Source organism: Diospyros lotus, chromosome 8 (genome assembly GCF_014633365.1).
Source record: "Diospyros lotus cultivar Yz01 chromosome 8, ASM1463336v1, whole genome shotgun sequence".
Classification (NCBI taxonomy): Eukaryota; Viridiplantae; Streptophyta; class Magnoliopsida; order Ericales; family Ebenaceae; genus Diospyros; species Diospyros lotus.
This window is the reverse complement of record NC_068345.1, coordinates 41,037,164-41,052,978: the sequence shown is the minus strand read 5'-3', so window position 1 is coordinate 41,052,978 and position 15,815 is coordinate 41,037,164. Positions and strand designations below refer to the sequence as shown.

General features: G+C 37.7%; 2 protein-coding genes and 2 long non-coding RNA genes across 5 annotated transcripts; 2 read left to right on the top strand and 2 right to left on the bottom strand.

Moving 5' to 3' along the window:
* Positions 1–201: 201 nt before the first annotated feature.
* LOC127808925 (uncharacterized) lies at positions 202–6,783 on the bottom strand. Its single transcript, XR_008025005.1, has 4 exons — positions 6,592–6,783; positions 6,039–6,205; positions 5,738–5,865; positions 202–755 (listed from the first exon to the last, which is right to left on the bottom strand). It is a non-coding gene; the product is annotated as an uncharacterized LOC127808925 (long non-coding RNA).
* Positions 6,784–8,093: 1,310 nt separating this feature from the next.
* LOC127808923 (isocitrate dehydrogenase [NAD] catalytic subunit 6, mitochondrial-like) lies at positions 8,094–9,959 on the top strand. Of its 2 annotated transcripts, none has more exons than XR_008025003.1 (3): positions 8,094–8,427; positions 8,522–8,746; positions 9,475–9,957. XR_008025003.1 is itself a non-coding variant. In XM_052347657.1 (3 exons), the coding sequence occupies exons 1-3, from the start codon at positions 8,366–8,368 to the stop codon at positions 9,508–9,510; spliced, it is 258 nt and encodes an 85-aa protein (XP_052203617.1). In that variant the 5' UTR covers positions 8,094–8,365; the 3' UTR covers positions 9,511–9,959. The 2 variants fall into 2 exon arrangements, 1 of the variants encoding a protein (XP_052203617.1); XM_052347657.1 differs by having other exon boundaries at positions 8,587–8,746; positions 9,475–9,959.
* A 356-nt stretch (positions 9,960–10,315) lies between these two features.
* Positions 10,316–11,962, bottom strand: LOC127808924 (uncharacterized). Its single transcript, XR_008025004.1, has 2 exons — positions 11,514–11,962; positions 10,316–10,717 (listed from the first exon to the last, which is right to left on the bottom strand). It is a non-coding gene; the product is annotated as an uncharacterized LOC127808924 (long non-coding RNA).
* Positions 11,963–12,065: 103 nt separating this feature from the next.
* LOC127808920 (cysteine-rich receptor-like protein kinase 15) lies at positions 12,066–15,217 on the top strand. Its single transcript, XM_052347656.1, has 7 exons — positions 12,066–13,019; positions 13,180–13,305; positions 13,401–13,582; positions 13,845–14,055; positions 14,155–14,392; positions 14,500–14,650; positions 14,765–15,217. The coding sequence occupies exons 1-7, from the start codon at positions 12,212–12,214 to the stop codon at positions 15,056–15,058; spliced, it is 2,010 nt and encodes a 669-aa protein (XP_052203616.1). The 5' UTR covers positions 12,066–12,211; the 3' UTR covers positions 15,059–15,217.
* The last annotated feature ends 598 nt before the right edge of the window (positions 15,218–15,815 follow it).

The window sequence follows — 15,815 nt, the reverse complement described above, 5'->3', positions numbered from 1 at the left end:
GATTTTGACCAATTTTTCCGGTTACTTAGCGAACTTATCCCCACTGTCATGGTTTTAATATTTCTCACATTTAATAAATGAGCCTTCGAAAGGTGGCCCGTTATAAAGTTTGTTTAGTACAGGTTTATTATTGTTGAAAAAGTCTTTCAACCCATAAATTTTTTTTGAATTGCCTATAGTTGTTATAAAACGGGGCCCAAGAACTACTTGGGTCCGCCAGAGACATATAGAGCTCACCTGTCAATTCCCAGGACGAGATTGCCAGCAATGAGAAAATAAACTCCATTAAACGATACACCTTCACCTAAGCTCCCATAACTTACTGGCGTTGAGCCCCTTCACGCATGGCATGATTTAACTATATACCGCATACAGATAACAGAATAAATATTTAGTAACGAGATGCAGGGTTGAATTTTGTTTCAACCAGCTGGAATTCAGTTTTAGGAGCTCTGTAGCTTCTCTCCAGCTGCTAACTCCCGATCGACCCCCCCCCCCCCCCCCCCCCCCCCCCCAAGGATTCCCGAATGCAACCAGCAGATTAACAACTCCTCATAAATACTTGAGATCATTGCAAAAGATCGTTAGTTTTGACTTAAAACAAAGTCAAAACAATATGATATTTGAGCAATTTTCTTTACCCATCTTCATCTCCCGCTATTGCTTGCATTCCTCTTCAAAGTTTGTGCATTCTCTTCCAGAGAGCCTGTATGTTGCTTAAAGGCATCTTCCAACCACTTTCGGCTTGAACAAATCTGGAAAAACTCACGATCAATAGTATAACTCTGCTCTTTGTTTCGGGGAAATATAATACAGCATAAGAAACAAATTGAAAGGAAACAAACACAATATATCGTGCAGCAACTTCTCTAACAAAACCTAAGCAACTCAAGATGGTAAGCTACCACACCTTTCAGATTTGAGCCAATCTTCAGAAGCTTGGTAGCAATGGAACATCCCTTGCTACACAAGACACAAGGAACATATTGAAAAAGCCAAATACAAAGATGGTATGTTGTGTAGTAACTTCACTGACAAAAACCTTAACAACTCCCAAGAAATTGTTTCTACACATCCATAACTACTGCTGAGATACTCCATCAAATGTTAATGGCAGGCCATTCTTCTTAGGGTTGATGGTGTATGTTTTGGAACCTCCAACATCAGCTCCAGTAAAGTGTCGCTCAGCTTCAACAAGTTCCTCAAAACATTATTGTGAACGTTCCATAGCCATTTCAGTAGTAAACTATAATTTCAAGACTTTAGACTGCTGGATAAAAAATAGAACTATTTGGGTAGGGCATTTAAAATAACTTCTTCTCATATACAACAGATATCCTGTTGTTGCTTGAATCATGTCAGTAACTTGTAAAAGAAAATTGCCAAACTACCCCTTGGGGACTATCTCTACTGTCAACAGATATCCTGTTGACAATTATCCTTCATTGCTTATCATCCCATCTTTGTTAGAGATAGTCCCCAAGCCAAGGGATAGTTGGTCACCCTTGCAATGAAGGATAAGTGTCATCTACAACACAAAACAGCATTGCATTCTATCTACATATCTCTGGTGGGGATGGTTAAGGGGTGCACTAAATGGACCTCATTTTTAAGGTGCCCTTTTTCTGTACCTCGTTTTCAAATTCAAAACAATTGTATTGGTTGAACTCAAAACACGATGTATTCCTCACCAAACAATAAGAGAATTTGAAAGCTGAAAACAAAGTGCAATAAATGAACATTGTATGAAAACAATGTGCATTGATTGCACCTTAGTATTATCCTATTTCATATTACTTAAATAAACGAGGGGCAGAGAGAAATAGGATGATCCATCTTTTCAGAGACACCTCCAATTCCCAATCCCCCAAATAGCATCAACAAAAGGACCAAAATCCTAACTTTCAGCACCTCCAATGATGCCCTTAAATCTTCTTTCATGCTTGGTGGTCCATCTTTATTGCTTGATCGACAAAGAGAAGTCCCCCAAGTCATTGGCAAAATCCTCACCAGTTGTCTCAATTTCCTGCTTCAAAGCCTTGCCTCATACAACTAAGATCCATCAAAATTACTAGTGATGAGTTGTTGAGTGAGTCAAAAGCAAAGAATGGGAGGATGGAGACCATGGGAGGCCTTGGGGTTGGGGTTGACACTATGTGCCAGTTCCCAAAGTGGTAGAGGCAACATGTTTGGACTGGGGCGGCATGGTTATGAGGATAGCAATGTGGTTTCAAATTCAATACTTGAGCTTTGTGGTCTTTGTTGTAGGATGTCTACATTTTTGAGGATTTGAAATAGCGAGTGGAGGTTCACTTGAGCTCAATTAGTCGCAATGAACTTTTCAATGTGATGAATCCAGTGAAAAAGGTATGTTCTCGGAGTTTGGATTCCAAATTCTGTCCAAATCACCTAAAACAGGACATTATTGGGCATTAGCCTGTTGAGAAAATTTGTGATAAATGTTGGGAGCTGAAGAAGACGTTTAGAATTTCAAGAAAATTTCACATGATAGGCTAGTTTCTATCAAACATGGTTTCTCATCCATCCAACTTGTGTGGAAAAAGATATACCCAATTTAGTAACAACTGCACTCTGCAGTTGCTCAATCAGATCAGCTGATTTTTTAGCCAATTTCTGGAAGATCAAACCTAAATAAAACTGAATGAGCTTAGTATATGTTGTAACCCATCAAGTAACCTTTCCAATGAAAAATGCTTAAAATTCATAAGAGCGCTACAGCAGTGAAGTCTGAAACAACAAACTTTACATAAATTTTTGAAAATGTTGAATGTTGTCCTACTCGTACAAGTGATTTTCTTACACAAGTTCAACTTAAAGTTGTTTATGAACTGTTACTATAATTAAGATTTGATCTAAACTACATTTAGATGCACTAAAACTCTAATTATCATCCTTAATCGTGATTTTAGACTAAATGATGGTATTTTCAAAAGAGATTAAGAGTCAAACTCTATAGTGACTATTATTGAAACTTAAGTAACCAAAACCCGTCCCCGCAAAAAAATCCATCCCTGCTGGGACTCGCTTACATATGGAAAAAAAAAACCCGCCTTGCCCCACCTTGTTTGGGGCAAGGCCAATGATCTTTGGCTGGGACCCAAGGCAAGGCAAAGTCCAAATAATTTTTTCCAGGGGCAGGACAAGGGTGGTATTAGTATTCCCCAGCCTAACCTATATGGTATATAAATAAATTTAACATTATGTTTATATAGTATATATAAATTTGAGATTATAAAATATCATTTTATAACATGTTACTTTGTCAGTTATTTATATAATATTATTTTACAGAAAGCAATTTGCTTGCTTGATTAGAGTTAATTTTTTGATAGTTTGCCATTGTTGGATTCACTAGATTAGCCAAGGGGGAAGGAATTAATTAAATAAATAAAAATAGAATTAACTATTAAAAAATCCTCCAGATTTTTGGCTTAATAACACATCTGAGCATAGTTGTCAAATGCGAGCCTAGGCACAAGGCACATAGAGGCATCACCACCGAGGCTCATTCCTTGTATATATAAATGCATTAAAACTCTATTTCTTAATGATTGGATTGCATATTCTTGTATATTGGTGAGAGACAAACCTAGTGGTGTAAGCTGGAGGTCTGCTAGATCTCCCACTTGCCGGGGTCCTTTGACAGAGATGTTCATTCGCTTCTAATTTCTTTTGCAATTTAAAAGAAACTAATTGTAGTTCTGTAACTCTTGTGTTGTGTGTTCTACTACAATTTTTTTTTCTTCTAATTGCAAAAGAAACTAGAAGAAACTAATTTTTTTCTATAATTGTTTTTTGTAATGTGTTTTGCTATAATTTTTTCTTTCTTCTAATCTCTTTCGCAGTTGCAATAACATTAGTTTTTATTATAGGCTTGGTCAGTTATCATTTATGATTTTATGAGTTTGCATCTATCTCCTTATGCATATTGAAACGGATAGTGTATAAGTATTTTACAAGCATTTTGAATAAATGCACGCCTCATGTGCCTGAGGCCCACTCTTTGCCTTGCACCTTTGACAACTTTGCACTTGGGAGAGCAGGGTATTACATAGATGGACAAGAAAAAAATTCTCCATAAATAAAGACAAAATAACCAAAAACAATCAAACAAGTAAAAAAGAAAAAAAGGGATTGTTTTGCAACATTGACTATTGAAAGAGTCCTCTCAACTTAGCACAAGCGTAGAGATGACTCTTTAACTGTTTTAATTTTCAAAAGATTACAGTAGGACACAAATTTTCAAGAATTTTCAATATCAAGAAACAGAAGGTTTGATGGAAGTTATCAGTGATTGTTCCAAGCTGAAACAAGTTGTCAGCTCAGTCCCAAAAGGCTTAAAAGTTGGAAAGCCGGGCTCTCAACGGTATTTGGGATGCTTCCAGTGAACTGGTTACCCAAAAGAAAACAAATTGCCAAAAAAACAAAAAGCATGGGTTCAGTAGAAAATGATACTAATATGAAAATAGCAGTAGTACCTAAATAAATCAGTTAAAGAAACAACTTGGCAGAACAAACATGTGCAACATGATCTTGAAACTAGCTATCTCAATCAAAACCAAGAGATTCAAAGCAGAAAGTAAGTTTACTAGTTATGAACATGACTAAGAGCATTCCATCAGTGGATTCTTGCTGTGAGACATCAGCTATATTTGTTTCCAAAACTTTCCACAGGGGTTTAAGTATAATGTTCTATAGAATTCATCCAAAATTGAAACAATCCTTCCTAAGAAAAATTTCTGCCACACTTATTCAGTACAAAGCTTGGAAGGACTTTGCTAAAAAACCTAGCGCATCTTTAGTAGAGGGACATAACACGGACCAAAAAACAACCTCCACAATAAATTCAAATAGCTGATCTAACTCAAGATGATGCATTGACAATATTCTTTGAACCAAAAAATATATACCAGTACCATCAGGGCTCTAAAAATTTAAGACTAACAGGTCTAAAATCCAAAATTTTTGAAGGCCCCTCACGTTTAGGAATTAAGTTAAGAAATGACCATTTTTACCACAGTAGGAAGGCAGCCTTTCTCATTAAATTCATCAACAAAATTTGATTAAAAGGTCTTATTCATCAAGCTGATGGTTTAAGGTTTAGATTTCAAAGCTGTTGGTTCAGCGATTAAAAGATATTATTCATGAAGTTGTTGGGGAAAATCAGAGTGCTTATGTGAAAGGCAGGCAAATCTTCAATGGGGTCCTTGTGGAAAATGAATTGGTAAGGTTTGAGCGTATGAACAATATGTTCATACGGAAGGGATTCAATTATAGTTAAAACTTTGAAAAAGCCTTTTGATTGCGCATCTTGGGAATTCTTATACAACGTTTTGAAAGTGATGGGTTTTGGGAGCAAATGGATCAAATGGATTAAAGCCTGTGTAGGCAATCCACAACTTTCTTTGCTCGGTAGGTTCAGAATGGAGAAGGGGTTAAGGCAAGGTGGCCCTTTGTCTCCCTTCCTCTTTATCATTGCAGCTGAATGTCTAAATCAACTTTTCTCTAAAGCCATATCCTTGAATCTTCTTGAGGGGTTTTGGAATGTGGCAGGAGGTGGTTCTATTTCAGCCCAAAGGAATAGCAACAGCAACATCTAAGGGGACTAAACTAAATACAATGCCAAATCAGAGACATAAGCAAGACAGTGAAAAAACAGTGGCATGCCGTCTATCTATATATAAAAAGCTAGAGACAGAGAGAAAGAAAACCATACTTGGGAATCATGGCTAGGGGGACTTGCTCCTTCATCAACAAAATAACTTGCCTTTGTTGAGTGAAAATGAAAACTTGGAATCAGAAATTTCAAACACACAAGAGTGTGGGTTTCATAAAGATCGAAACCTGGGATCAGAAATTACACCGAAGCAAGCACAGAAAAGTAGTGAGATTTCAGAGAGAATTTAAGAAATTGAAACCTGAGATTTATAGACATACACACGCACAGAAAAAGAGTCGGTTTCAGAGAGAAATTAAGAGAAGAGGATAAATGAGTAAAGGAGTTCCTGTTCATTTACATGATACACAAAATTTCTCTTCGATGTCAAACCACCGTAGCCTGAAACCACGAACAAATGAAAATTGAGAGGTTTTCCTATTGAAGTCGGAACATGCCAGATGGAGAATATGACGAACAATTAATAGAAAATCTGTCATCATCCTTGCAATGTAAGCCCTCCAACTCCTGAAAACAACAACTAAATCAAGCAAAATCCAGAAGCCCACACGGAGACCGAAAATTTCGCCTAAGGGATGATGTTAGCGGACTAATCAATCGGATGGTCTCCAGATCCAAAGAGCTAAAGCCCTTGGCTCGACCAAATGCTATGTAAAAAAATTAACTGGTTCAATTTCTGCTTTGGCTAGGGTTTCGGCCAGACCTTCGCAGCGCTCACTGCGACATCACAGATAACAGAAAGAAAGAGGAAATGGAAAAAAGGAATTGAAATTTCTGGCACCAGTGGTGCAAAGAGTTGCCGCTGACGGTGAACTCTCGGCGATTGCAGAAAGACGAGGAAGAGAAGAGAGTAAATGGAAGGAAAACGAAGAGAAAGAAGGACGAAAGCTTACTTGCGACGTGCTCACTGCGTACCTACGAAGTGACGGCGACGATCGGCTAAGGTCTCCACTGTCTGATTCTCGCCTCCACTGTCTCATTCTCTCCATGGTTCGGGCGAGAATCAGAGATTTCAGATGGTTTTAGCTTCCCTTCGAATTAGGGTTTTCGGCTTCACTTTGAATTGTCGGTTTGATTTGCTCTCTCCCGCCCGCTCCATTAAGTTAAATGGTTTTTTTGTTTGTTTGTTCTTTTTTTTTTTTTTGCTGAAATATTTGTTTTTTTTATTGAAAACATAGAATAAAATTATTTTTAATTCTCACTTATTTTTTATATAATTTAGTTTATTAAATATTTTAAATATTATTTAATAAAATATATAAGGACAAAGAATTATTAAGAATATTTAAACTCTTTCATAGCTCATACCATAAAAAATAAATACATTTTGAATTTTAGTTTGGACTAAATTTAATTTTTACAATACAATGTATGAAATGTTTTAAATATTCTTAACAAATCTAATAAAATATATTCGAAGAACAACAAAGCATAACTACGCATAAAATAAGCAAGATTTTTTTTATGTGAAAAATTCCTCCAAATTAAAAAGGAAAAATTATGGGACTAAGAGTCTATAATCAAATAAGTTACAAAAAAATCATGTTCAATCTCACACAATAAATACACAACTCCAATTCCAATAATAAAGGAACCAATCTCAAAGTTAGAAAAATTGAAAAAATCTTACTGATTTCGAGAGAGTATTTTCATGATAAATTTAAAAATTATACTAAATTAATTCAAAATCTTAACTTTCATAATAAACTTCAATATGTGTTCTATGTGCACACATAATTTTAGCTCAATCATATCACGAATTGACGTTCGGTCAGCCTCTTGAAATTCGTTGGACCTATCAAAATTTTACGTCAATTTTTAGTTTCATTATCTTTGTTTTCATATTTTATGAAAATTTTAGATTTTTTTATAAAATTTAGGCATTTTCTTTATTAAATTTGGTCTTTGTCATGATAGACTAAATATCAAATTGTTGAATTATTAAGAGAGGAAATGTGACATTTATGTATTAAATTTAATTTGATATGTTTTATTGATATAATTTTTTTTATATGATATAACAATTCTATGTAGAGTATATAACAATTTTATTTACTCTTAATTACAATAAAAATTTAAAACGATAATTTTTAAAATTTATGATATTGAATCTTGATGTTTAATATTTTAAAGATTGAATATTATATTTTTTAATTATTAAAAATTTACGTCTGTATTAAGTAAAAAAAAAAAAATTCAAAGTCTCCCGGTTATAGTATCCAATCAAATTCAAACTCTCTAGACTTTGGATAATGCTAGACGGCCAATCTGGTTGACAATGTGGTCGACAATCTCATATAAAATTACACATATATCCCCAAAGGCAATTACAAATTTACCCCTGTTAAGGTTGGCAAAGCCACCCACGCCTTCATCTTCATCCTCATATTCTCTCTCTCTCTCTCTCTCTCTCTTTCTCTCTGCGCGCCCAAAAACCATTGTTGCCTGGTTTTTCAAGCTGGGATGCTACTCCACCATTGCTGTCGGTATCTGCAAGATGCATTCTCTCTCTCTCTCTCTCCCCGTCAGGCACCCCCATTTTCGGATAGATCTTCTCCAATGCGATATTGTTTTTTCCATATTCGATCGTCGTTCGCTCGCTCCTCTATCAGTCGGAAGTCCAGAAGATCGAGTCGCCTGCAGTAGTGACCTCTTCCCTAGCCGCCGATGGTTCCCTCTTCCCTCGCTACTGGTGGTTCCCTCTCCCGACGCTGCCGGTCGTTCCCGCTGTACGTAACCCCCCTCTCTCTCCCTCTCTCAGTTTAGGCGAAGCTCTGGGAGCAAGCTTTCATTTCATTGTACTAACAACGCGCGTACTTACAGGTTCCAGTTTTTATAGATTTTGTTGTTTATTTCTTTGCTTCCTTCATGGCTGCCCAAATTGCCAGATGCGTCCTGCAAAGCCGTTCCAGCCAGATCTTGTTTGGTCCATCGGCTAGGGTTTTCTCGTGCTTCGATCACAGCCTATCCTCCGCCATCGATCCCATCCGCGCCACTCTCTTCCCCGGCGACAACATCGATCTCGAGATCGCCGAGTCTGTCAAACAGGTCCATCCTCCTCTTCCTCTTTCTCTCCCACACACTCACGCGCACGCCCCACACTCTTTTTCATCACTATATCCTTATTTGTTATTGATTACGTTGCAAGTGTCTGTAAATTAACTGGTGGCAGCTGAATTTTGATAAACATGTTTAGATTACGGGTTCAAGTTTCGTTAATTTGAATTTTGTGTTTTGTATAGGTGGTTTGTTCTTGATGATGTTTACTTGCAATGTTAATGGATATGTCGAATTGGGGCTACCTAAGTTTATATTTACCATGCTGTATTGTTGTTATAATTAAGGGAAATCGCTTTGTTTGCTTTGCGACTAACAATGGACATGATTAGAAATTTGTGGTGCTCTGTTCTTATATTGAAATTTCAGAAACTCTCTTAATTTCAATCTCTCTCATAGAATGAATGAAATTGTTTTGCATTTTGATTATATCTGCAAGTTCGTTTCTGCGACAAGCTTCTATCAGAATAGTAATAGTGTAAAGTGCTACCTTTTCTTGTTGAAATTGGCTGAAAGTTGCTGTAATTTATCAACAGCTGAAGTTGCTATTTAAAGCCTCGATTTTATTGAGAGAATAACTGGTCTCTTGCGGCTACATTGAATGTTTTCAGTAGCTGCTTTCACTTTTGTGTGTGATTGGTTATTAAGCTTATGAGATTATGTGTTGGTGAATTTTGCAATCATGTTAACAATTCTGACATAGCATTTCAACTGTTCAGGGCTTTTATAGTTGTTGTGTGGACAACAACGTGTGACATTGGTTTCTGTAAACACAACAGAGAACGACCTGACATTGGTGCCGTCGTCAGTTGCTTCCCATTCTAGAATCACCAACAATCCAAAAGAACGGCATCGGCATCCCGTCAACCGCTTCCTATTCTTGAATAGCTGACGAACCAAAAGAATGACACCGGCACTACTTCAAATCTTCAAATGGCTATATAATGTTGTTACATCAGTCTCTACATTGGTTTCAACCATTCCCATTGTGTACATTGCCTTGAGTTTAGTCTGGATTTATAATGTTGTTACACCAGTATTTATATTGTGTATGGCTATATGCTTAGATGAGATGTATAAACTTGTAAAGTACATTGATTGGTTGTTACTTTTTATCTATATTTTTTTAGTCATTTACTCTATTATAGAAAGTGTATATTTGAGAGATTAAGCAAATGAATAAAGGTTAGAACATTTGAATGAATTATTATTGATAAAATAGAACAGTTTTAATGGGGATAATTATCTCACCAGATAAGGCCTTATGATTGTGAAGTGGGTTTTGTATGAACACTATCATCATTATTGTTGTTCATGACGCGACTAGATGTTTTTATTTTGGTTATTGCTACTACTACTATTACTCTTTTGTGTGTTTTGGTCATTCCGTTAACGTACCGCTCAAGTGTTGAACCTTCAAAATCTTGTGTGTAAAATCCAATACCATACAATTAATAAGGTGAGGATTCTGTATCCCTAATAAACATTTTTTCCAGATGCCAATGAATCAACATGCATGCATGTAAGGAAGAACATTCAAGTGGGGGATTCAACAGAAAATTTCAGCACAATGGGTGTTTACGCATCAGACATTAGCACCAAAAAAGTAGCCTGTATCAAGACATAATCCTATGTACACAATCCAAACCATTGCACCAAACTTTTAGTTTCCACAGGGAAGGACAACATAACTATATGGTTTTAACAAAGAAAACACTGTTAGAAAGGTTCCCATTAGTATCACTAAGAAGAATTAACTTCGCTTCACATAGCCTCACCACCTACACGCTACTAAGCCCTCTCCCTCCTAATTCTCCTTGCAAGCTGAATGTCTTTAGGCATCATAGTGACACGCTTTGCATGAATTGCACAGAGATTGGTATCTTCAGACAACCCAACAAGGTATGCCTCTGCTGCTTCCTGCAATGCCAAGACTGCATGGCTCTGGAACCTCAGGTCAGTCTGCATCCAAACAATATTATTTTATGATGAGATCTATAAATACATAATTTTTAAAATAAAAAAAGAGAGAAGAAAGCTAACAAAAATCTATTAAGAGATGCACATATTTTATTCCACCAAAGAGAAAATTAATAACCCCCTATTCTATGATGGGCAATCTAGGCTTTTACACGATTGACATACCCAAGTGTACATCAAAGGTCCATGGTCATCCAGGTTGCTTACGCTTATTTTCAATCCATAAAATGTGAAAATTGGAGTCAAGGCTCTAGTAAATTATAATTGCAACAATAAAGGAACATTCTGTACAATGGCAAATTAAATTATCCTATTACAAGTTTTATGTGTTCGGCCTAAAACAACAATAAACAGAAAAAATAGAGAGATTAAATTCATTGAAATCTTGCGCAATCTCACGAACAAGCCTCTGAAACGGAAGTTCCTTGATCAGGAGTTCATTACTATTCTGGTACTTGCGAATTTCATAGCATCACACATGGCATGAATTCAGAAAAAAATTAAAACCGAAAATAAAATTCAGGTACATTAGAATGGAGTCTAGATTGACGAACTGCAAAGGGACAGTTTCAGGTTTGTATCTGTGAACATCGTTGAAATTGGGTTGAGGGTGAACGTTGAAATTGAAATAGCAAACAAAATTAATGGCACTGAACAACAAAAAATTTACTGACAGTGAACAACAAAAAAATTAATGGTGGTAGATTACCATCAAGTTACAGTCATATAGAGAGCATCGAAAGCAAATTAAAGAAATAAAGAAAGATTGGTAGATTACCACTGGTGAATGACTCAAAACGAAGCAATCGAACTTCTCAAATCGGCAACCTTGTGGCGATTCGACGGTGGCAGTGGGCAATCAGACTTCTCAATCGACGGAGCACTGCGAGCATCGATCACCGACCACCGGCCACTGACGTAGGCGAGCTCGCCGGCGATGTAGGCGGCTTCTTCGTCTTCGAGCTCACCGGCGACTGGTTTCCTTCTTCGAGCTCGTCGGCAACTCCATCTTCGAGCTCACTGGCGACGACCGCTACTGGTGGAAGACCGATGACGGAGGTGGGGGAGACACGCTGGAAGTGGAGGAGACGGAGAGAAGAAAGCAAGAAAGAGAGAGAGACAGGGGAACGATCTGGATCTAATAAGTGGGCGGGCGGCCGGGGATTCATATTATTTCATCTCCAAATTATTTCATCTCGATAAGTTGGTTTCAAAATCTCATGATAAATTGAGATTGTCGACCACATTGTCAACTAGATTGGCCGTCTAGCATTATCCCTAGAGTTTTTCCTCTTTTTCATTTTTCTCCTCTTTTTCTCGACCCATCTTCCACGAAAAAACCCTCCTAAATGGATCGGCGGGGCGTTGACCAGGCTGGCCAAGTCTACCGCTGGCTGGCCAATTGCTTCCATCGATCCTCACAACCCATTTCTTCCTATCATCTCTTGGCCTGATGCTTAATCGGGCCCCAAAATCATGCCACTGCAAGATAGAATTATGAAGGATCCGAATCCGATCCTCTTAATTATTTTCTTACTCAGCTTTCTCAGCTTCACCTCCAACGTAATTGGCTCCCAACGGCTTTACAATCTCTGCACAAATGCAAGCATTTACGATCCAAAAGGTACCTACAGAGCCAACCTCGACACCCTCTTGTCCGCTCTCTCCACCGCCGCCAACACCAGCGGTTTCTACAACTCCTCCGCAGGAAGCAGCTCCTCCGACCAAGTCCACGGCCTCTTCCTCTGCCGCCACGATGTCTCAACCCAAGCTTGCCGAGACTGCGTGGCGGATGCTAGCGGGGAAATAGTGCAGCTGTGCCCAAAACAGAGAGAAGCCATCATCTGGTACGACAATTGCATGCTGCAGTATTCAAACCAGTCCGTCTTCTCCAACAAGGGGAAAGTTCTCATGTTAAATTCGCTGAAAATTGACGCTTCGAGCCTGACCCAGTTCAGGCAGGTTTTGGGGGAAACCATGGGAGACATAGCTACCCAGGCTGCAAGAAACGAACCGGGGACGAAGTTTGCCATTAATGAAACCAAAATCATGGGGAATCAGCAGCTATATACGCTTGCTCAGTGCACCCCACATTTGTCAATTTCGGCTTGCAACTCTTGCATCGCCGATGCTATCTCCAGATTGCCGAATTGCTGCGACGGGATGAAAAGCGCAAGAGTTCTAACGTCCAGTTGCCACGTCAGGTATGATATTTTCTACCTTAACACCACCGCATCGCTGCCGGCATCCGTCGTTCCTCCGCCGCGTTCGCCAAACAGTCCAGGTAAACTTAAAAAAATGACATATTAACAAAGAAATAAAGGTAATTAGACTCAAAAGTAGCTAACTAAGGTTAAAACTTTTGTTTCTAATTGGACCCATTTATGTGTAGAAGCCTCCCGAAACTCTTATCATATTCATACATGTTCACATTTTCCTTTCAGAATCAGGAAGCCATGGAAGTAAAGGGAAAAAAATTATTATCTCAATCAGTGCCAGTGGAGCAGCAATGTTGCTAGGGGCAGCATTGCTTGGTTCTTACTTTTACCTGAGCAAAAGAAAGAAGAAAGGTAATTAATATTCTGACTTCCATTAATGGTTACCATAATTCTTCTATCTAGTACAGTTTACACTGCTTGCTAATTCTATTTCCCTGCAAAAACAGAAGATAATCAAGAAGCTCAATTGAAGGGCTTGGTTGGAGGAATGCTCGGCAATGACTACAACATTGGTCAGACAAAATCTCAAGACTTACCTACCATCCAACTGGATCTTATACTTGCAGCCACGGCTCATTTTTCTGAGAAAAATAAGCTTGGACAGGGAGGATTTGGTCCAGTTTACAAGGTAGCTCCATGGTTTTTTTCATGAGTATTATATAACTGTCGACAATTGTGACTCATAATGCTCAACAGAAAGAGGAGAATTGTTGGATCATGAAGTTCTTAATGATCTCTGCTCATGGATGCAGAGAAATCATCCAACCAGTTATTAAAACTTGACTAATATCATTGAATACTATCAATTATAGGTTGTGTAATTTAGTTTGGAAAACATAATCAACAGTTTCTCATTCCAGTGAATTGCATAAACTGAAAACTGGTTCTAGGGTGTGTTACCAGACGGCCGGGAGATCGCTGTTAAGAGGCTCTCGAGAACTTCTGTCCAAGGACTGCAGGAATTCAAGAATGAAGTTATTTTGATTGCAAAATTACAACATAAGAATCTTGTCAGACTCCTTGGTTGTTGCTTGGAGGGGAGCGAGTCATTGCTGGTCTACGAGTACATGCCCAACAAAAGCTTGGATTTCTTTCTCTTTGGTAAACTTTTTGATGTTCATGCAGCAAAAATTGAAGCCAAGAACAAATCTTTAGAGAATATTGTTTAACTCAAATGCTGTTTGGTGTTTCAATTGTCAGATTCAACTAAAAGTGTAGAACTAGACTGGAAAAGACGCCTTCTCATAATTAATGGAATTGCTCGTGGTATTTTATACCTACATGAGGATTCTCGACTCAAAATAATTCACAGGGACCTTAAAGCTAGCAATGTTCTGTTAGACGACAAGATGAATCCCAAAATATCAGACTTTGGGATGGCAAAGATTTTTAGTGAAGATCAAAATGAAGCCAACACAAATAGAGCAGCCGGGACATAGTAAGCAATCTATTTTCTTCCATTTCTATAAAGCATTAATTGCCATAGAAACAAATATTGATTCCCATCACTTATTGCTGATTTTCTTATGATCTACTTTAAAACAGTGGATATATGGCCCCGGAGTATGCCATGGAAGGGCTATTTTCAGTGAAGTCCGATGTATTCAGTTTTGGTGTTCTCTTACTAGAGATAATAAGTGGCAAAAGAAGCAATGGTTTTTACCTATACGAGCAGGGTTATAGCCTCCTCACTTATGTATGTTCCTATCTAGCCATCTCCTTTGAAAAGAAAACAAACTTATGTAATGAAGGAAGAGTATGTATGCATGCACTGGTGTTCTCACTTTTATCAAACTTATGTAATGTGCAGGCTTGGAAATTATGGACCGAAGGGCAAGCACAGGAGCTGATTGACCGTTTACTTGTAGATTCATCTCAATTAAATGAAGTGTTGAAGTGTATGCACATTGGCTTGCTGTGCGTTCAAGAAGATCCAATGGACAGACCTACCATGTCATCTGTAGTTGTTATGTTAGCAAACAACACTTTGGCACTGTCTGAACCAACACGACCAGCATTTTCTGTGGGGCGAAGAGTCTTGACATCACCTCAGCCCGTAGCCTCTGTTAATGAGGTAACTCTTTCAGATGTATTACCCCGGTGACGTTCACAGTTAAAACTCTTATTCTTAGCAAATTGGTATTTTGTTCCGCTTTGTAGTCTTTAATCCAATTTTTGTTGGGGAAAGTTGATGTACATGTGAGCATGTCATGCACACAATAGGAAAATGGATATATTTGTGTGTATGATTGTTGTTGATTTATGCATTTTGTTTCCCCTGAAGATGTTACATTTGCCAACTTTATTTTTGCATTTTGTTTCCCCTGAAGATGTTAAATTTTTATATATGGAATAAACTGGTGTCTTTCAATAAAAGAATTTGTCACAGAAAGTCGTTGATCGAACGGAGTTGGGTCCTCAAGCCCAAGGGTCTTCGGGTGGTTTAGGGGCTGGTTCACTTGCTTATAAGAACAGGGTTTTGTTGTTTGAATGGATTTGGAGATGGCTACAAATAAGAGTCTTTATGAGAGAAGGTATATCAGTTCATTTGGGCAGTGTAATGGGAAAGATACTAGTACTTTTAGTGTCTTCATCTCTAAAGATATTATTTTGAACTACTTGATGGTTTAAATTAGGAGTATGTGTTTTACACTCTAAGCTACCATTTGAGGAGTAACTAGATATTTTTATCACAAATGTTTAAGGGTGTAAATGAATTGATGATTATAAAAAGTATTCACTTCCTTTTCAAATATTTTTAGACGAGTAATTAGATGTTTTTATCACAAATATCGAAATTCGTGTCAAAAATCTTAAAATGTTAACGGAGGTAAGATAGCTGAAAATTGAGAGTGCAAATC